The sequence below is a fragment of the Microcaecilia unicolor genome, chromosome 1 (assembly GCF_901765095.1).
Source record: "Microcaecilia unicolor chromosome 1, aMicUni1.1, whole genome shotgun sequence".
NCBI lineage: Eukaryota > Metazoa > Chordata > Amphibia > Gymnophiona > Siphonopidae > Microcaecilia > Microcaecilia unicolor.
Genome location: NC_044031.1, coordinates 549324763 through 549346479, shown reverse-complemented (window position 1 = coordinate 549346479; position 21717 = coordinate 549324763). Strand labels below are relative to the sequence as shown.

At 44.8% G+C, this 21717-nt stretch overlaps 1 protein-coding gene across 1 annotated transcript in view; it reads right to left on the bottom strand.

Annotated features, from left to right (window-relative positions):
• Nucleotides 1-21717, bottom strand: part of VPS13B (vacuolar protein sorting 13 homolog B) — a 1674799-nt gene that overhangs the window by 513233 nt on the left and 1139849 nt on the right. The window contains 1 exon segment of the mRNA XM_030217225.1: nt 21010-21417. Coding sequence (XP_030073085.1) covers nt 21010-21417 — 408 coding nt within the window.

Below are 21717 nucleotides of genomic sequence, written 5' to 3'. Positions count from 1 at the left end.
AAATACCATCCTGGAGGCCCAGGCCATACATATTCCGCGAATTAGAAAAGAAAGACGGAAGTCCAAAAGACACCCGGCCTGGTTGAAAAGTGAGGTGAAGGAAGCTATTAGGGCTAAAAGAAACGCCTTCAGAAAATGGAAGAAGGAACTGTCTGAAAATAACAAGAAACAGCATAAGGAGTGTCAAAGCAAATGCAAGGCGCAGATTAAGAAGGCCAAGAGGGAGTATGAAAAAAAAGATAGCATTACAGGCAAAAAAACATAGTAAAAATGTTTTTCGGTATATTAAAAGCAGGAAGCTGGCAAAAGAATCGGTTGGGCCGCTGGATGACCGAGGGGTAAAAGGGGCGATCAAGGAAGACAAAGACGTAGCGGAGAGACTGAATGAATTCTTTGCTTCGGTCTTCACCGAGGAAGATTTGGGTGGGATACCGGTGTCGGAAATGGTATTTCAAACGGACGAGTCGGAGAAACTTACTGACTTCACGGTAAACCTGGAGGACGTAAATGGGCAGTTCGGCAAACTGAAGAGTAGCAAATCTCCTGGACCGGATGGTATTCATCCTAGAGTACTGATAGAACTGAAAAACGAGCTTGCGGAGCTACTGCTAGTGATATGCAACTTATCCTTAAAATCGAGCGTGGTACCGGAAGATTGGAGGGTGGCCAATGTAACGCCCATTTTTAAAAAAGGCTCCAGGGGAGATCCTGGAAATTATAGATCGGTGAGTCTGACGTCGGTGCCGGGGAAAATGGTAGAGGCTATTATCAAAAACAAAATTACAGAGCACATCCGAGGACATGGATTACTGAGACCAAGTCAGCATGGCTTTTGTGTGGGGAAATCTTGCCTGACCAATTTACTTCAATTCTTTGAAGGAGTGAACAAACATGTGGACAAAGGGGAGTCGGTTGATATTGTGTATCTGGATTTTCAAAAGGCGTTTGACAAGGTACCTCATGAAAGGCTACAGAGGAAATTGGAGGGTCATGGGATAGGAGGAAATGTCCTATTGTGGATTAAAAACTGGTTGAAGGATAGGAAACAGAGAGTGGGGTTAAATGGGCAGTATTCACAATGGAGAAGGGTAGTTAGTGGGGTTCCTCAGGGGTCCGTGCTAGGACCGCTGCTTTTTAATATATTTATAAATGATTTAGAGATGGGAGTAACTAGCGAGGTAATTAAATTTGCTGATGACACAAAGTTATTCAAAGTCGTTAAATCGCGACAGGATTGTGAAAAATTACAAGAGGACCTTACGAGACTGGGAGACTGGGCGGCTAAATGGCAGATGATGTTTAATGTGAGCAAGTGCAAGGTGATGCATGTGGGAAAAAAGAACCCGAATTATAGCTACGTCATGCAAGGTTCCACGTTAGGAGTTACAGACCAAGAAAGGGATCTGGGTGTCGTCGTCGATAACACACTGAAACCTTCTGCTCAGTGTGCTGCTGCGGCTAAGAAAGCAAATAGAATGTTGGGTATTATCAGGAAAGGTATGGAAAACAGGTGTGAGGATGTTATAATGCTGTTGTATCGCTCCATGGTGCGACCGCACCTTGAGTATTGTGTTCAATTCTGGTCACCGCATCTCAAGAAAGATATAGTAGAATTGGAAAAGGTGCAGAGAAGGGCGACTAAAATGATAGCGGGGATGGGACGACTTCCCTATGAAGAAAGACTAAGGAGGCTAGGGCTATACAGCTTGGAGAAGAGACGGCTGAGGGGAGACATGATAGAGGTATATAAAATAATGAGTGGAGTGGAACAGGTGGATGTGAAGCGTCTGTTCACGCTTTCCAAAAATACTAGGACTAGGGGGCATGCGATGAAACTACAGTGTAGTAAATTTAAAACAAATCGGAGAAAATTTTTCTTCACCCAACGTGTAATTAAACTCTGGAATTCGTTGCCGGAGAAAGTGGTGAAGGCGGTTAGCTTAGCAGAGTTTAAAAAGGGGTTGGACGGTTTGCTAAAGGACAAGTCCATAAACCGCTACTAAACGGACTTGGAAAACTCCAAAATTCCAGGAATAACATGTATAGAATGTTTGTACATTTGGGAAGCTTGCCAGGTGCCCTTGGCCTGGATTGGCCGCTGTCGTGGACAGGATGCTGGGCTCGATGGACCCTTGGTCTTTTCCCAGTATGGCATTACTTATGTACTTATGTAATAGGAATATATGGGTGTTTCTAGTGATAGCATTCGCTAAAAACACTAGTGCACCTTAGTAAACAAGGCCCTTACTGTCATATGTCATGTGGCTTAAATTCACATCATGAGCTTTCAAAAACCACAGTTGCAATGAATTTGAGCCTACTTACATGTCATGTTTTGCCATCAACTCTGCTTACTATAGCAATTCCCACGAAAAGTTTTAATACTGGATAAGCTACTTTGTATATTTGTATGGAAGGGATGGAAGAACAGAATCAGTATGGTACAACTTACTAGGAACAAGGCACTGGTGGGCAGGTGTTCGAAAGCTCCGCGTTGTTCCAAACAGAGCTCTAAAAATAGCGCTGGAATAGCGCTGGGCTTTACCGCCCCTATAATCAGAGATAATAGCATGCAAATTTAAGCACGCTATTATTGCTGATCATAGTGTAAAAGTGAGGGAGGACTGTGCCTGAGCATGTGCTCAGGCATAATTCTCCCGCACTTAGCCCAGACCTGTCAAACACATGGGCTGGAGGTCCATGGGACTACCAGACCCCAAGTACCCCCACCCCGAGCCAAGCAACACAGGGGCTGGAGGTCGGTGGACCTTCAGTCCCCCGACACAAGGTCTCCAGCCCCCCTAACCCCACCTAGCATCCCCTCATATGCAGCCGTGGTGGCCCAGTGGGCCGCAAGTCATACTCCCCTGGTCCCCTGACACAGGTTCAGGGGGGCTGGAGATCCAGTGGGTCTCCAGCCCCCCTAACCCCTCCGAGCATCCCCTCACAATCAGCCTTTGTGGTCTGGGCCGCAAGTCAATCCCCCCACCCCCGACCTGGTGGTCTAGCGGCCCTTCCCCAGCCCCCTACCTTTGTTGGAGAAGGGAGGTGGCCTCCCTCCTCTTCCATCAGCGCTACCTTGAAAATGGTGGTGCCCAGTGCATCTTGGGATGCACTAGACGGGGCTTCACACCATATAAGGGATGCACTGGGCAGGGCTGGGTGCCGCCATTTTCAAGGCGGCACCAATGGAAGATGAGGGAGGCCACCTCCCTCCTCCAGTGAAGGTAGGGAGGTGGGGAAGGGCTGTCAGAGCACCAGGTCGGGGAGGATTGAATCGCAGCCCACTGGGCCACCAGGGCTGCATGTGAGGGGGTGCAAGGGGGGTTAGGGGGGCTGGAGACCCACCAGATCTCCAACCCCCCTGAACCTGTGGTGGAGGGCTTGGGGGGGAGACCCCAGTGTCACTGGGGGAGGGGGGTTTGAGTCGGGGTTCTTGCTCTTGCGAGGAGGGGGAGCGCAGGCTGCTGCATTGGAGGGAATGAAGGGCCTGCTAGCATGCAAATACATGCTGGACAGGGCTCACCATTCCTCCCCGATGGTCTGCAAACCATAACGTCAGCTCCAAGCTGGCGTAGAGTTTGCTGCGGATAGTGCGCAGATGTTTGGTGCTCCAATGTTTGGCGTGCTGCTCGCCAATCGTTGGGGAAAAATAGGTTTAGTTTGCATTTGCATGCTACTTGTGCTAAGCCCTGTTTTGAATGCATTTGCATGCTAGTTGCGTTTGCGCATTGTTTCATGTGCTCGGGGGCTCTGATCATGGGGCGGTAGCAAATGCAGGTGCTAGTATGGCGCTAACAGCCTTTAGCACCTGTGTTTGCTTCTGATCATCGGCCCATGGGAGAAGAGGGTTACCAAATCTGACAGTTTATTATACAGTGACAATCCTGCATGCTGTTAGAATGCATTACCAGGCTAACTTACAATCACACTGGGTTTGTCTGAAGCAAGCCTGTTAGGCCCCCTACTCAGTGGTTGAATGGGTGACAAGATGGAGCTTAGGTGAGATGAAAGGTTGGGAGATGTGGACAAAGCATGTTCTGCTAAACTGCTGGAAGAGAATTTTAGAATTGGAGGACAGAGCCTCGAGGTTATATCCACACAGCTAACTGCAAGATTTTCAACCTATGACTTCTTTATACATTAGATGAATCCAATTAATTAAGTAGAAGGGCAATCTTGTTAGTGAGGGTAATGTTGACAAATAGAAACGATAATCCCTGCACTTCAAACTTTACTGCAAAGAACCATCAGCAGTGACTCTCATGGCTCACTTCTGCTCATCATCAGTTCTTGTAATATGCAGTCTCGTTTTTTTTACTTTTCCCCATTTTTTAAACCAACTAGGTGGGAAGGGTTAGGACGGCTGCTGTAGTTGGTGATTCGATTATTAGGCATGTAGATAGCTGGGTGGCTGGTAGACGTGAGGATCACCTGATCACTTGCCTGCCTGGTGCAAAGGTGGCGGACCTCACGCGTCACCTAGATGGGATTTTAGATAGTGCTGGGGAGGAGCCGGCTGTCTTGGTACCAATGACATAGGAAAATGTGGGAGAGAGGTTCTGGAAGCCAAATTTAGGCTCTTAGGTAGAAAGCTCAAATCTAGTACCTCTAGGGTAGCATTTTCTGAAGTGTTAACTTCAAAAACTTTAACTTTCAAAAAGGAGACTATGATAAAATGAGAAGAATGGTTGAAAAAAAAAAAAACTTAGAGGAGCAGCTGCGAGGGTCAAAAATATACATCAGGCGTGGATGCTGTTTAAAAATACCATCCTGGAAGCCCAGGCCAAATATATTCTGTGCATTAAAAAAGGAGGGAGGAAGACCAAATGACAGCCGGCATGGTTAAAAAGTGAGGTGAAGGAAGCTATTAGAGCGAAAAGAAAATCCTTCAGAAAATGGAAGAAGGAACTGACTGAAAATAATAAGAAACAGCATAAGGAATGTCAAGTCAAATGCAAAGCGCTGATAAGGAAGGTAAAGAGGGACTTTGAAAAAAGATTGTGTTGGAGGCAAAAACACATAGTAATTTTTTTTAGGTATATTAAAAGCAAGAAACCAGCAAAAGAATCAGTTGGCCCGCTAGATGACCGAGAGGTAAAAGGGGCAATCAGAGAAGACAAAGACATAGCGGAGAGATTAAATGAACTCTTTGCTTTGGTCTTCACCGAGGAAGATTTGGGAGAGATACCGGTGCCAGAAATGGTGTTCAAAGCTGACGAGTCGGAGAAACTGAATGAAATCTCTATAAACCTAGAGGATGTAATGGGGCAATTTGACAAATTGAAGAGTAGCAAATCTCCAGGACCAGATGATATTCATCCCAGAGTACTGACACAATCGAAAAATGACCTGGCGGAACTTTTGTTAGTAATATGTAATTTATCTTTAAAATCGAGTGTGGTACTGGAAGATTGGAGGGTAGCCCATGTAACGCCGATATTTCAAAAAGGTTCCAGAGGGGATCTGGGAAATTATAGACCGGTGAGTCTGACGTCGGTGCCGGACAAAATGGTAAAGACAATTATAAAGAACAAAATTACAGAGCACATTCTAAAGCATGGATTAATGAGACAAAGCCAACATGGATTTCGTTAAGGGAAATTATGCCTCACCAATCTATTACATTTCTTTGAAGGGGTGAACAAACATGTGGATAAAGGTGAGCCAGTTGACATTGTGTATCTGGATTTTCAAAAGACGTTTGACAAAGTACCTCATGAAAGACTCCAGAAGAAATTGGAGAGTCATGGAATAAGAGGTAGTGTCGTATTGTGTATTAAAAACTGGTTAAAGGATAGAAAGCAGAGAGTAGGGTTAAACGGTATTCTCAATGGAGAAGGGTAGATAGTGGGGTTCCCTGGGGGTCTGTGCTGGGACCACTGCTTTTCAACATAATTATAAATGATCTAGAGATGGGAGTAACTAGTGAGATAATTAAATTTGCTGACGACACAAAGTTATTCAAAGTTGTTAAATCGCGACAGGATTGTGAAAAATTACAAGAGGACCTTACGAGACTGGGAAACTGGGAATCTAAATGGCAGATGATGTTTAATGTGAACAAGTGCAAAGTGATGCATGTGAGGAACAGGAACCTGAACTATAGCTACGTAATGTTCCACGTTAGGAGTCACCGACCAAGAAAGGGATCTCTGCATCATTGCTGATGATACATTGAAACCCTCTGCTCAGTGTGCTGCTGCGGCTAAGAAAGCAAATAAAATGTTAGGTACTATTAGGAAAGGAATGGAAAACAAAAGTGAAGACATTATAATGCCTTTGTATCAGTCCATGGTGCGACCGCACCTCGAATATTGTGTTCAATTCTGGTCACCGCATCTCAAAAAACATATAGTGGAATTAGAAAAGGCACAGAGAAGGGCGACGAAAATAATAAAGGGGATGGGACGACTCCCCTATGAGGAAAGGCTGAAGCGTCTAGGGCTCTTCAACTTGGAGTAAAGACGGCTGAGGGGAGATATGATAGTGGTCTATACAATAATGAGTGGAGTAGAATGGGTAGACGTGAATCGTTTGTTTACTCTTTCCAAAAATAGGACTAGGGGGATTGCGATGAAGCTACAAAGTAGTAAATTTAATACAAATCAGAGAAAATGTTTCTTCATTCATTCTGGAATTCGTTGTCATAGAATGTGGTAAAGGCGGTTAGTTTAGCGGGGTTTAAAAAAGGTCTGGACAGCTTCCTAAAGGAAAAGTCCATAGACCATTATTAAACTGACTTGGGGAAAATCCACTGCTATTTTTGGGATAAGCAGCATAAAAAGTATTGAACTTTTTTGGGATCTTGCCAGGTATTTGTGAGCTGGATTGGCCACTGTTGGAAACAGGATGCTGGGCTTGATGGACCTTTGGTCTGTCCCAGTGTGGCAATACTTGTGTACTTATAAAAACAAACACATTATCAGAACAAAGCAATACATTGCTCAAAATAAAGACACAAGCATCAGCTCCATGCGTGTTCAAACAAGAATGCCTTCAGTAATTTACCAAATTATTCTCTGCTGCTACACAATCTCAGGTACCCTGAAAATTTGTGGACTTGCTAACGAAAAAGCGGTATTCCGAGTATCAGCACATCTTACAGATTGCAGTTTGACATTTGCCAATAACTTCAAATTTTCAGACCAGAATGATCTGGCAGGCTGATAATCCTGAATCACATCTGTAAGGTACCAGGGAACACAATCAGAGTACAGTACATGGTGGATCAAACATGCTACCTTGTACTGCACTCAAAAGTGAACTGGCAGCCAATGAAAAGAGCGAATCAGGAATATATGTTCAAACCGAGACACTCCCATCAACAATCGAGCAGCAGCATTCTGTATCACCTGCAATGCCTGTATTTTAGAAAAATGGTTTTTAAATTAACTTTATATCTCAAATCTTCAAAATTCGATAGTGAACTGATACACTTATCTTGTTAATCTTGGACCATCTGTGGACATGAGCCATGTTTTGGATATACTGCTTCAGGGAATGGACCTGCATGTTACTAGCTGGCTCTTAATCTACATTATAGATTTGATCTATATAAATTTGAAGATTTTTTAAAATTAATATGTTAAGAGATGATTCTTCTATGAGAAATAAAGTTAATTTCACTCACTTTTTTAAAAAACGGGGAAAAAAGTAAAAAACGAGACTGCATATTACAAGAACTGATGATAAACATTAGTGAGCCATGTGTGCAGCTATTGTGAAAAGAGTCATATGAAAACTGTCACTGCTGATGGATTTTTTGGGGGGAGTAAAGTTTGATGTAGAAGTGCAGGGAGGATATTTTCTATTTCTCTTTAGGGTACAGAGAGGAGTTGGATGACTTAGATCTCATTCCTGAAGGTCACTTTTTTGTCCATGCTCAGTTACAAGATCTAGTGAATAGAAAAGTGCCAATTATCAGTACTTTCAATTGCATAATTTTTTAATGTCAATTTTTTTGGTCAGTACAGCCCATTGAGACTGCTCTGTTTAAACAGGGTTATAACAGAAAATTATTGTCCAAAATACATTCTAAATAAGACAAGGGAACAAAACAAAGAATGGGCACATGAATTAGCATGGGAATATTGATTGGAAGGTAAAATTATGACTTACCTGCTGATAATTTTCTTTCCTTTAGTAGCAGCAGATGAATCCAAGAACTGGTGGAGATAGAGATTACAAAGCTGAAGGCAGTGATACCAGACGGCCAGCTCCTCCTTCACCTCAGTACATATCTCATCACCAAGCAGATCCAGACAAGAAACCAGGAACCCTTCCTCACCAACCATACAAAACAGAAACTTGTCAGTATGACTTAAGAGAAACCACGACTGTGATGGAGTCCTCTTCAGTGGTTTCTGTTCTCTTTCCTCATCTCCTTTTTTTTTTGGAAACTAAAGACCAAGGGCAGGATCCTGGATTCATCTGCTGGTACTAAAGGAAAGAAAATGATCAGCAGGTAAGGCATAATTTTACCTTCCATAGCGTATGCAGCAGATGAATCCAAGAACTGGTGGGATGTACCAAAGCAATCCCTAAGTAGGGTGGGAATTTGCCGCTCCCTGAAACAGAACCGCCGCTGCAAAGGCAGCTTCTGAATAGTGAAAGCACACCCGTTCCGCCCAAGAAATAGATAGCAAACTCGTGAAACGAGCCTGGAATGCCACCAGCGGGACACAACCTTTCCAAAAAAATCCACAAAGTATATGCAATCCAACGAGAAAAAAATCATATCAGACCAGAGGCTGCCGTCCCATAGCAAGAACCAGCGACAAAGACAAAGAGAAGATGTGAACGATTACAGGAGGACCTTGCGAGACTGGGAGAATGGGCGTGCAAGTGGCAGATGAAGTTCAATGTTGACAAGTGCAAAGTGATGCATGTGGGTAAGAGGAACCCGAATTATAGCTACGTCTTGCAAGGTTCCGCGTTAGGAGTTACGGATCAAGAAAGGGATCTGGGTGTCGTCGTCGATGATACGCTGAAACCTTCTGCTCAGTGTGCTGCTGCGGCTAGGAAAGCGAATAGAATGTTGGGTGTTATTAGGAAGGGTATGGAGTCCAGGTGTGCGGATGTTATAATGCCGTTGTATCGCTCCATGGTGCGACCGCACCTGGAGTATTGTGTTCAGTACTGGTCTCCGTATCTCAAAAAAGATATAGTAGAATTGGAAAAGGTACAGCGAAGGGCGACGAAAATGATAGTGGGGATGGGACGACTTTCCTATGAAGAGAGGCTGAGAAGGCTAGGGCTTTTCAGCTTGGAGAAGAGACGGCTGAGGGGAGATATGATAGAAGTGTATAAAATAATGAGTGGAATGGATCGGGTGGAAGTGAAGCGACTGTTCACGCTATCCAAAAATACTAGGACTAGAGGGCATGAGTTGAAGCTACAGTGTGGTAAATTTAAAACGAATCGGAGAAAATTTTTCTTCACCCAACGTGTAATTAGACTCTGGAATTCATTACCGGAGAACGTGGTACGGGCGGTTAGCTTGACGGAGTTTAAAAAGGGGTTAGATAGATTCCTAAAGGACAAGTCCATAGACCGCTATTAAATGGACTTGGAAAAATTCCGCATTTTTAGGTATAACTTGTCTGGAATGTTTTTACGTTTGGGGAGCGTGCCAGGTGCCCTTGACCTGGATTGGCCACTGTCGGTGACAGGATGCTGGGCTAGATGGACCTTTGGTCTTTCCCAGTATGGCACTACTTATGTACTTATGTAAGATCTGAATGCTGAAAAACATTCAACATCTGCAAATACCGGAGAGCCCTCTGAACATCCAGAAGACGAAGCGCCGTGTATTCTGCGTGAAAAATCCCCCTCCCAAAAAGAGGGAAGAAAGGCTGAAAAAGAAAAGCCAAACCACAGCCGGAAAAGAAAGAAGGAACCGAAAGCAAGGTCATTCCAGACTCAGCAAACTGCAGAAAAAACAGCTCGGCATAGCTGTGCTAAAAATTCAAAATGATGCGTGCCAAAGAATTGGCGACTAAGAACACTGCTTGTAAGTTCCTAAGTGAAGCATTCTGCAAAGGAACAAAAGGAGTCCAAAGCAATGCTTGGTAGACAAGGAGCCCCAAGCTAGACTCGGAGAATACGAACAAGGTTTCAGGGAGAAGAAGTCGCAGCAGTGGAAAAGCAAAGCACTCTGCAAGAAATGCACCACCTCTGAGTGCAAGGCCAGGCTAGGCCCTTCTGCAACCCATCCTGCAGAACAGAACTCAATCGCTGAGGAACAGACGCCCGCAATGAAGACAAAGCGTGGGCCGCAACCAGCCTCAAAAAATCCTCAACACCTGAGAATACGCGGTTGCAGTGGACCATGGACCACATACAAGATCGTAACAGAACAGTACATAAGTACATAAGTAATGCCATACTGGGAAAAGACCAAGGGTCCATCGAGCCCAGCATCCTGTCCACGACAGCGGCCAATCCAGGCCAAGGGCACCTGCCAAGCTTCCCAAACGTACAAACATTCTATACATGTTATTCCTGGAATTGTGGACTTTTCCCAAGTCCATTTAGTAGTGGTTAATGGACTTGTCCTTTAGAAAACCGTCCAACCCCTTTTTAAACTCTGCTAAGCTAACCGCCTTCACCACTTTCTCCAGCAACGAATTCCAGAGTTTAATTACACGTTGGGTGAAGAAAAATTTTCTCCGATTTGTTTTAAATTTATTACACTGTAGTTTCATCGCATGCCCCCTAGTCCTAGTATTTTTGGAAAGCGTGAACAGACGCTTCACATCCACCTGTTCCACTCCACTCATTATTTTATATACCTCTATCATGTCTCCCCTCAGCCGTCTCTTCTCCAAGCTGAATAGCCCTAGCCTCCTTTATCTTTCTTCATAGGGAAGTCGTCACATCCCCGCTATCATTTTAGTCGCCCTTCTCTGCACCTTTTCCAATTCTACTATATCTTTCTTGAGATGCGGCGACCAGAATTGAACACAATGCGGTCGCACCATGGAGCGATACAACGGCATTATAACATCCTCACACCTGTTTTCCATTCCTTTCCTAATAATACCCAACATTCTATTCGCTTTCCTAGCCGCAGCAGCACACTGAGCAGAAGGTTTCAGTGTATTATCGACGACGACACCCAGATCCCTTTCTTGGTCCGTAACTCCTAACGTGGAACCTTGCATGATGTAGCTATAATTCGGGTTCTTTTTTCCCACATGCATCACCTTGCACTTGCTCACATTAAACGTCATCTGCCATTTAGCCGCCCAGTCTCCCAGTCTCGTAAGGTCCTCTTGTAATTTTTCACAATCCTGTCGTGATTTAACAACTTTGAATAACTTTGTGTCATCAGCAAATTTAATTACCTCGCTAGTTACTCCCATCTCTAAATCATTTATAAATATATTAAAAAGCAGCGGTCCTAGCACAGACCCCTGAGGAACCCCACTAACTACCCTTCTCCATTGTGAATACTGCCCATTTAACCCCACATAGCGTCCAAAGAACTCTGTTCCTCAGAGTCGGCCTCTCAAAAAACCAGGCCGTAAGACCAAAGCGAGAGGGATCATCAACTTGGGAGTGGACCCAGAAGGAAGAGCCCGGAGTCAAGTGGATCCAAAATGAAGGCACCACCAGGAGAGCCTCACTATATCCACATACCAAGGGCACCATGGCTATTCCAGAGCTACCAGAATGACTCAACCCCGGTGGAGAGCGATCCAAAAAGAACTTGACTGCAGAGAGGCCATGGAGGAAACACTATCGAAGAACGCCCTCCAGCTAAGGAAGCGATAGAACAACCAGTCCTGCCGAATCACCCGCTCTCCGATGACAGAAGAAAGAAGGCACCTGGGTGTCCAGCCAGAATGTCATCAGATCTACTTACAGAGCTCTCTACCTGAGGCCATGTTGGAGAAGCACTGGTGTGGAATAACCATTCTACCGAGACCAGAAGCCAGCAGAAAAGAGAACTCACCGTAGAAAAATCCCGCAAAGTGGGCCGCGTAGAAACGGAACACAAGGTCCTCTGCCCACTCCATGGGGGCGACACGCCCTGATGGCCACAGTCTGACTTCGAGTCCCACTCTGTCGAAGAAGCAGCCCTGCCTCATCTTCTCTGGCGACAGAAGCACCGCCTAGCCCGCAACGTGTCCTGAAGTGCTAGAAGATGAACAGCACCAAAAGCAGGTCCAGGCGGGGGAGACGGCACAAGCACCACCTGGCCTGCAGTGTGTCCTGAAAGGCTAAAAGATGAACAGCACCAAAAGCAGATCCAGGAGGGAGATCGGCTACACCATCACCGGTGCCATCCACCCAGTGGTGTGCTGGAGCAGGCTCTCACAGGCTCGCAAGAGCCGGTTGTTAAATTTTTAAGAATTTTGGGAGCCGGTTGTTAAAGTAGGGCCCTCCATGGCTACTTTAACAACTGGCTCCCAAAATGTGGGATTCGGCCCCCTGCTGAATTCTCTTTTACTTTGCTGGTGGGGATGCTGAGCCCTGCCAGCCAAGTAAATAGACTACTGTGCTCCCCGCTCCTTGTTTCCAGCTCTGGGCAGCAGGCTGGGACTTCTCGAGCATGTGTGAGAAGTTCCAGCATGCTGCTCAGAGCAAGACATTGGGAGTGGTGGCAGTCCGTTTATTGGCTGCCAGCAAAGGTATGCCTAGCATGCCCGCACGAAGGGAGGGAGAAGCAAGTTTTGCTCCCCTCCCCCCCGGCCCCCTGGCCCTTCCAACTGCAGAGCTGGCTACGTCCGGAGAAAGAGCCTGTTGTTAAAAATTTACCAGCACACCCCTGCATCCACCACCCCGGAGACAGAAGGAGGAGGCAAAGGGCTCTCCAGTCCGACTTCAACTCTCGGCGGCCATTTTGAATCCCGAGACCGTCACAGCAACAGGATGCAGGACAAGGGCAGCGCTCCAGGCAGGAAAGAGGGGGCTTTTTCCTGCCCCGAAGAGGTCACTAGACCACTAGGGCAGTAGATAGTAAGTAAGGGGAGGGGAGGGGAGGTGATGGGGGGGGGGGGGATATGTGACCTGGGGGAGGGGGGGTGACGGGGGGGCATGGGAGGGGAATATGTGACCCGGGGGAGGGGAGGTGATGGGGGGAGGGAAATATGTGACAGGGGGCGGGGTGAGAGCAAGAAAGGGTGGGGTGAGAATGTGAAAGGGGCATGGTGTAGGTGGGGCAGGGGCGGGGCAGGGGGCGTGACATGTCCTCTTTTTCCGAGTTCAAAATATGGTAACCCTACTTTCAGCGGCCCAACATACAAGGAGCCCTGCTCTGAAGCTGTTCACTGTTTCTCACACCAGGAACAGCCTTAGCCAACGCAGGACCTCTTAAGAAAATCTAAACTCACCACAGACAGTGAGGCCGATTGCTATCAATGTACCCACATAGGCAAACATGGCTTTCCAGCTCAGGTGATTCTTGCTGCCTTTGTGCAGAAAGGGACTGCCCTGAAAAGACCCCCTCCAAATAGAAGAAGACAGGGGAGAAATGTACCCTACTGCTGAGCTGGAGAGAAAACATCCCCTCTTCGACGCTGGGTCCATCAGAGAGACTGAGACAGGGAACAAGCCAGAAAACTCCAAAGGCTGAACTAAAAAGGAACTGCCAGTTCCCCTACCAGACTTCTGCAACATATAGGCATACAGAGCAGCACAATAAGCTCGGGGGGGGGGGGGGGAGTAAGAAATCCCCCGCCCCTGAGAAGTCCCCAGTGGCTGATGAGCATCCCGAGAAAAACAAGGCACATCGCAGGACCATCAGATTCCTTCTGGAAAATTTAGCCCTCCAGAACCCATCTGCCTGAGATGGGCATAAAAACTCCCCCAATCATGAAAAGGGCTACTGAGGCCAAGCTCTCTTAAGAAGATAGGTTCAAATTAAGGGCCCCAGAGCAGGAGATCCTGCTCAGAAGATATAGAAACAGCTTAAAGTAATTCTGTTCTTCCCTTGGATTCCCTTGCATAGTGGGGGCAGTTTGAGAAGAATTTGTGCCACTGCCCCAGCTACATGCAAACAGTTTCTGACTCAACCGTGATTTTGGTAAAGGAAACCAAACGCTGGAGCAAATAAAGGGGAATCTCCTGTACTAGCAGTCTCTAATGGAACACAAGGTCCTTTAGGAGAAGCCACCCCTCCCCCCCCGCCCACATCAAGGCCGCAGGGCGGGAAAGGATCAGAGCTGATATCAGGAGAAAAGAGAAGGCCGTGCCAGCAAAAAGACGCGTGTTCCCGCCATTTTAGTGCGGGAAAAGGCTGCACGGGGAACTTCAACACTTCTCTCCCCAGCGTTCCACCACACAGAGTCCAGCTGCGGAGCATCTGCTACCGCAGCAAGAACAGCTTTCAAATGCCAGCGTCGCCCACATTAAAGCACGGTAGCCCCGCGCCGAAAAGAGAAAGGCAGGGACTCACCGAACAGCAGGTTTCTTCGTCGGAGAAGCAGAGTTCCACAGATGCAGCAGCCTGCTGCCTAATCGGCACACAGATTGAAAGCACAGCACGTTCAAGTATCCAAGATACTTGAACATGCTGTTCACCGCCGTTGCCCTGACTTTCTTTCATCTCAAGCTATTCTTGATCCACTTCAATCTGGCTTTCGCCCCCTTCATTCAACTGAAACAACACTTGCTAAAGTCTCCAATGATCTGTTCCTAGCCAGATCCAAAGGTCTCTATTCTATCCTCATCCTTCTCAATCTATCTGCTGCTTTTGACACTGCTGATCACAGCCTGCTCCTTGATACGCTGTCCTCACTTGGATTTCAGGGCTCTGTTCTTTCCTGGTTTTCTTCTTATCTCTCCCAGCATACCTTTAGTGTATACTCTAGTGGATCCTCTTCTACTTCTATCCCACTGTCAGTTAGTGTACTTCAGGGATCTGTCCTGGGACCTCTTCTCTTCTCCTCTCCATCTATACTTCTTCACTTGGTACTCTGATCTCATCCCATGGTTTTCAGTATCATCTTTACGCTGATGACTCCCAGATCTACTTCTCCACACCAGAAATCTCAGCTGAAATCCAGGCCAAAGTATCAGCCTGCCTGTCTGACATTGCTGCCTGGATGTCTCAGCGCAATCTGAAACTAAACATGATCAAGACTGAGCTTATTATCTTTCCCCCTAAACCAACCTCTCCTCCTCCCCCATTCTCTATTTCTGTGGATAACACTCTCATCCTTCCTGTCTCATCAGCTCGTAACCTTGGGGTCATCTTCAACTCCTCCCTCTCCTTCTCTGCACATATTCAACAGACTGCTAAAACCTGTCGTTTCTTTCTCTATAATATCAGCAAAATTCGCCCTTTCCTTTCTGAGCACACTACCAGAACTCTCATCCACGCTCTTATCACCTCTCGCTTAGACTATTGCAACTTGCTTCTCACAGGTCTCCCACTTAGCCATCCTCTCCTCTTCAATCTGTTCAAAATTCTGCTGCACGACTAATATTCTGCCAGGGTCGTTATGCTCATATTAGCCCTCTCCTCAAGTCACTTCACTGGCTTCCTATCCGTTTCCGCATACAGTTCAAACTCCTTTTATTGACCTATAAGTGCATTCACTCTGCAGCTCCTCAGTACCTCTCCACTCTTATCTCTCCCTACATTCCTCCCCGGGAACTCCGTTCACTGGGTAAATCTCTCTTATCTGTACCCTTCTCCTCCACCGCTAACTCCAGACTCCGTTCCTTTTATCTTGCTGCACCATATGCCTGGAATAGACTTCCTGAGCTGGTACGTCAAGCTCCATCTGTGGCCGTCTTCAAATTTAAGCTAAAAGCCCACCTTTTTGTTGCTGCTTTTAACTCCTAACCCTTATTCACTTGTTCAGAACCCTTATTTTATCATCCTCACCTTAATATTACCTTATCTCTTGTTTGTCCTGCTTGTCTGTCCTAATTAGATTGTAAACTCTGTCGAGCAGGGACTGTCTCTTCATGTTCAAGTGTACAGCGCTGCATACGTCTAGTAGTGCTATAGAAATTATAAGTAGTAGTAGTAGTAGTAGCACTAAGACAGGGAAACCCTGTACTGCCCGGTCCTGTCAGAAATCTTCTGTTTCTTCTGGGTTTGTTTGTTTTTTTTTTTAAACACTGAATGAAGGCAAAGGAGCTCTCTTGTTTTGTTTTTTAACTGGAGAGGAAGGCTAGAGCTCTAAAGACCGGGAAGCAAGGTGGGAAAGGGTGAAGCAGGGACCCAAGAAGACTGAGTATGCCTCCAAAGTCGGCACCACCAGCCAGACACCCCTAAACTCAACTGGCCCACAGGACCCAGGAGTATCCCCAACAGACAAATCCAGGAGCTGCTGAAGCACCTTCCACCACATGCTGGAGATAGAGATGCACTGAGGTGAAGGAGGAGCTGGCTGTCTGGTATCACTACCTTCAGCTTTGTTATCTCTTTCTCCACCTGCTGGTAGATGGACACAACCCACCAGTTCTTGGATTCATCTGCTGCATACGCTAAGGAAGAAAAATGTAAGATTCAGGAATGGGAACAGATATATAATCATGTGTTTTTCTAATCAGAGATTAACTATAATCAAATGCAATACGCTTTGATAAATCATGTATACTGGACTCTCATATATGGGAAGCAGGCAGGAGATGGAGGGGAGGGTTTATGTTGGTGGAGATGTCATCATAGATGTCAACTGAATATCTTTGGTGGGAATGTGGGAAGAATCATAACTTTTGGAGTTGTTTGGTCTCAAATTGCTACTTGGACAGAGGTGGGCCAGAGGGATGACTAGTAATGGTGTCTCTTGGGATATGGTCTAGGGGAGACTAAGCGGGAGGACTACCCAGATCTGAACTATACTTTATGTGTAGCAGCTAAATGACATCGAACATAATTAAAAGGAATTGGCAGCTCCAACTTTTGGTATGTGGCAGGGGCGTAGCCAGACAGCAGATTTTGGGTGGGCCTAGGCAAGAAATGGGTGGGCACCAAATGTTCTCTCCCCCACCCCCACACCAAAACAATCTCTCAGCTGGTGGGAAAATGCTTCTCTCCAGCCTCCAACTTGGTAGTCTGCAGCAAGCATGCGCTGAAAACTGAGCATGCGAAGGTGCCAGTATTGTGGAGAGCAGCATTTTCATTACCATGTGCAACTGTTGGATGGGCCTGAGCCCTAAGTGGGTGGGCCCTGGCCCACCCAGGCCCACCTGTGGCTACGCCACTGGTATGTGGACGGTAGTAGTGCAAAGACAGTGAACATATGAGAAGGCTATATCTGAAGCATGATATAGAATTGATAGTTATCAGCAAAAATGGGCTCCTATTGTATAGGATGGTAGCTGTTATTTTACTATATTTCATTTTGAGGAGCATTTTAGATAAAATGTCTAAGTCCGATTTAGGATGTTTTGCTAAAAACATTAAAAAATCGAGTGGCGAACACAGCCATTTTCAAACCTGAAAAATGTCTTTTTGGTTCAAAAATCTCCTTTTTCTAAACATTTTGTGCTCAGTTTGCTTTTCTTTTGGGACCATTTTGGAAAAAAAAACCACACCCAAAAAACAGCCACTGGGATGTATGGGGGCCATCATTCTTAATAGACTGGCCACACAGACATCCCAGCAGAGCAGTGGGGAAGTCTACGGGCCACTGCAGTGGACTCACATATTAGGTCCCAGGTACACCTCACCATAACCCCCTTTTAGTGTATGGTAAGCCCTCCAGGAACAGAGAAAAACCTACTGTACCTCACTGTACACTACAATAGTAACATAGTAGATGATGGCAGAAAAAGACCTGTATGGTCCATCCAGTCTGCCCAACAAGACAACTCATATGTGCTACTTTTTGTGTATACCCTACTTTGATTTGTACCTGTGTTCTTCAGGGCACAGACCGTATAAGTCTGCCCCGCACTATCCCTGCCTCCCACCACCGGCTCTGGCACAGACCATATAAGTCTGCCCAGCACTATCCCTGCCTCCCACCACCGGCTCTGGCACAGACCGTATAAGTCTGCCCAGCACTATCCCTGCCTCCCACCACCGGCTCTGGCACAGACCGTATATGTCTGCCCAGCACTAGCCCCGCTTCCCAACCACCAGCCCCGCCTCCCGATCTCGACTAAGCTCCTGAGGATCCATTCCTTCTGCACAGGATTCCTTTATGCTTATCCCACGCTTGTTTGAATTCCGTTACCGTTTTCATTTCCACCACATCCCGCGGGAAGGCATTCCAAGCATCCACTACTCTCTCCGTGAAAAAATACTTCCTGACATTTTTCTTGAGTCTGCCCCCCTTCAATCTCATTTCATGTCCTCTCATTCTACCGCCTTCGCATCTCCGGAAAAGGTTTGTTTGCGGATTAATACCTTTCAAATATTTGAACGTCTGTATCATATCACCCCTGTTTCTCCTTTCCTCCAGAGTATACATGTTTAGTTCAGCAAGTCTCTCCTCATACGTCTTGTAACGCAAATCCCATACCATTCTCGTAGCCCTCCAGCTTTCAGGTATCACCTATGTTTATTTATTTATTAGGATTTATTTACTGCCTTTTTTAAGGAATTCACTCAAGGCGGTATATGTAGGCAGAGTAGGTATTTAGTGATTTTTAGAGAGCTCACACATTCCAACACAAGTGTACCAGTTAGAGATTGGGGCCTGGGTCCCCTTCTCTACAATCCATTGCACCGAACACAAGGCTAGACCTGGGACCTGCCTGCTGCTGGGAGGGGGTCAGTGACCACTGGAGGAGTAAGGGGTTTATGCCTTAATCCTTTCAGTGGTCATTTGGTGTACCTTTTGGTCACTTATTTGTGACTGAAACAGGTCTAGCTAAAAACATCTTAAATTTGGCCATAGATGGTTTTTTTTGTTTCATTATTGCAGAAAAATGTCTGTCTTTTGGTGCCGCCCATGTCCCACCCTAAACATTCACCCAACACACCCCCTTGAAATCAGGATGAACTGTGGAGAAAAATGTCTAAAATTGCAATGTCAAAAATCGAAACTTGGACGTTTTTGAGAGAAAAATATCCATCTACCACCTTATGATGTTTTTTTTATTTTGAAAATGAGCACCTTTCTTATTGGTAGTGATATCCTGACCCCCATGGGGCTGGGTATTTCATATTTAGTCAGGTTTCTGCTTTTAGGTTGGCTCCTATTCCCAGATAGGAGAGTGAGGAAGGGGGGTTAGGGAGGTTTGGGGGGATTAGATATTTTTAAGCACCAAGGGTATGTGGGGAATTTGAGTACTGTATTGGGGAAATGAGATATAATAATATGTGGAATGGATTATGAGACTGAGGGGGTGTTTTACTAAGGTGCGCTGGCATTTTTAGACCATGCTAAAAATAGGCGCTCGCTAAACGCTAAAGACGCCAATGTATTCCTACGGGCATCTTTAGCGTGCGTCTATTTCTAACGCGCACTAAAAACGCCAGTGCGTCTAAGTAAAAGACCCCCTTAATAATAGATTTTACATGACTATAGCATCTTTGACTTTAAACGATGATAGCCTTTATTGTAATTTGGAAGGCATGTACAATGTTTGCATACTTCTTTGGTTACTGGATTGGTTGTACTGTTAAGCTCTTGGCAATAAAAAGTCTGGGGAATAAAGGACTAACCTAATGTTTCATTCAAACTCTATACTACTGTACTTAGTTCCAATATTTTTGTTGTGTTTTATAAATGATAACAAATGGCCAAAATAAAGCAATTAGCCAGCTTAACAAGTTAACAGTAACAAGCATCAGCATACATGTTCAAGTTAGGGCAAGTTCGGGATTATTTCGATAAAAGATCATAATCATAAGTCACAGGAGTAATACATAATTTCAATTCTGACAAAGGTTATTACGTAGTGAGTTTAGTAAAGGAGACCATATTTTGTTGTACTTAACAAGTGAGTTATGTTGTTCAGCCGCAGCATATTCATATTTAGCTAAAATACACACAGAATTCCACCATGATAAATAAGTTACTTTGTCAAGATCTTTCCAACAAAAGAAAAGTGTTCTAAGGGCTTGATGTAACATTAAATCCAGTAATTGTGCTTGATATTTGTCTACTGATGATTGTAACATTAGTGATCCACATATAACTATATTATATGATAAAACATCTTGAATATTCAAGGTGGAAGATATTGAGGCATATTTTCAAAGCACTTAGCCTTCCAAAGTTCCATAGGTTTCTATGGAACTTTGGAAGGCTAAGTGCTTTGAAAATATGCCTCATTGTGTCCCATACAGAATTCCAATATTCTTGAATATATGGGCAAGAATAGATGATATGTTTAAGATTTCCAACATCTTTTTCACAGGTCCAGCATTTATTCGCACTGTTTTTTGGTTTTATTGTGTTCAATTTGGCGAGTTTAGCAGGACTCCATAGGGCTCTGTGTGCTAAGTAGAACATAGATTGTGAAATGGACGCTGATTTGGTGGTATGAGTAATTTTAAACCAAAATTTTTCCCAAGTTTTTTCATCTAGTTGGGCATTTAGATCGCATTCCCATGATTGCATGGTATTAGTAGGTTCTTTGAATTTAGCTAACTGTAGTATTTTGTACCATTTAGATGCGACTTTTTTGGAAGTCATAAAAGACTTGCAAAGTTGCCAACAAGAAGGGTAATCAGTAGTTAATTTTTTTTATATCTACGGAGTTAGTTACACAGTGTTTGAGTTGAACCCATTTGTAGTATTGAGAACTTTTAAGACCATATTTTATACTTATTTGGGCAAAAGGTAGCCAAGAATGATCTTTTATAACATCATTGAGAGTCCATATACCAGCTTTTTTCCAAGTATTCCAATTTATGCAACAATTGTTAATTTTGAATTGTTCCAAATTGGGATGTACATAGTATGTGTTATGGGATGTGTGACAACTGAATCAAGTTCATTAAAAACAGTTCTAAGATTTTCTATACTACTGTACTTAGAAAATGGAACCCCTTGATAGGTTAGCCAAATGATCACAACTTTCTGAGCACAGCTGTTTAGGCACACTATATTTTAATATTAAGAAATTGTTTTGGCAACATACCTGGAGTTTTATGTCCAGCCTGAACAATGAGGCTTCCTTGTAGGTTAGCTAATGATACCAAAAGACATGGTTTGTCAGGGTGTGGTATAGTTTCCATGGATACAACCATCTGAGCAGTGTGGATGGAAATCTTCTGAAAGTAAGAAATTGCTAACCACATGTTGTCTTGGGCAGAATCTTTCTGAACTCCTTCACCACGCAGAGTTGAGCCAGATTCTCTTCTATTGCTACAATTTGATGCTGGTATTTCATCATTGTTTGAAACTGTATTGGATGAGGGCGAAGTCTCCACACTGATTTCAGACTCAATTGGGGTCAGGATCTTCTTCAGAAAACAACTTATCTGATCCAATTTGACAAAGCTCAGGTTTGCTTTCAAAGGTCTTGACAGATCTAAATTGACATCAGCTGTAGAAAAGTCAAAGAGAGACAAGAAATTTTTAAACTGTGTTTTGGATTCTTTTTCTGACTATAAAACAAGCATAAAGTAGTTGCAGGTAAACGTACATGAAACAACACAATAACAATATAGTGGGGAATAATTTCATAACAGGAAGCTCCTATGTCCAAAAAGATACCTATTTTATTAATATAACTTACAAACCAATGCCAGTTATAAAAAAATAAAATAAAATTGACTCCTGCTCTTAAGGAGCAAATGTGTGTGTATATTCTAGGTCAGTGGCCTTCACTCACAATCCATCTTGA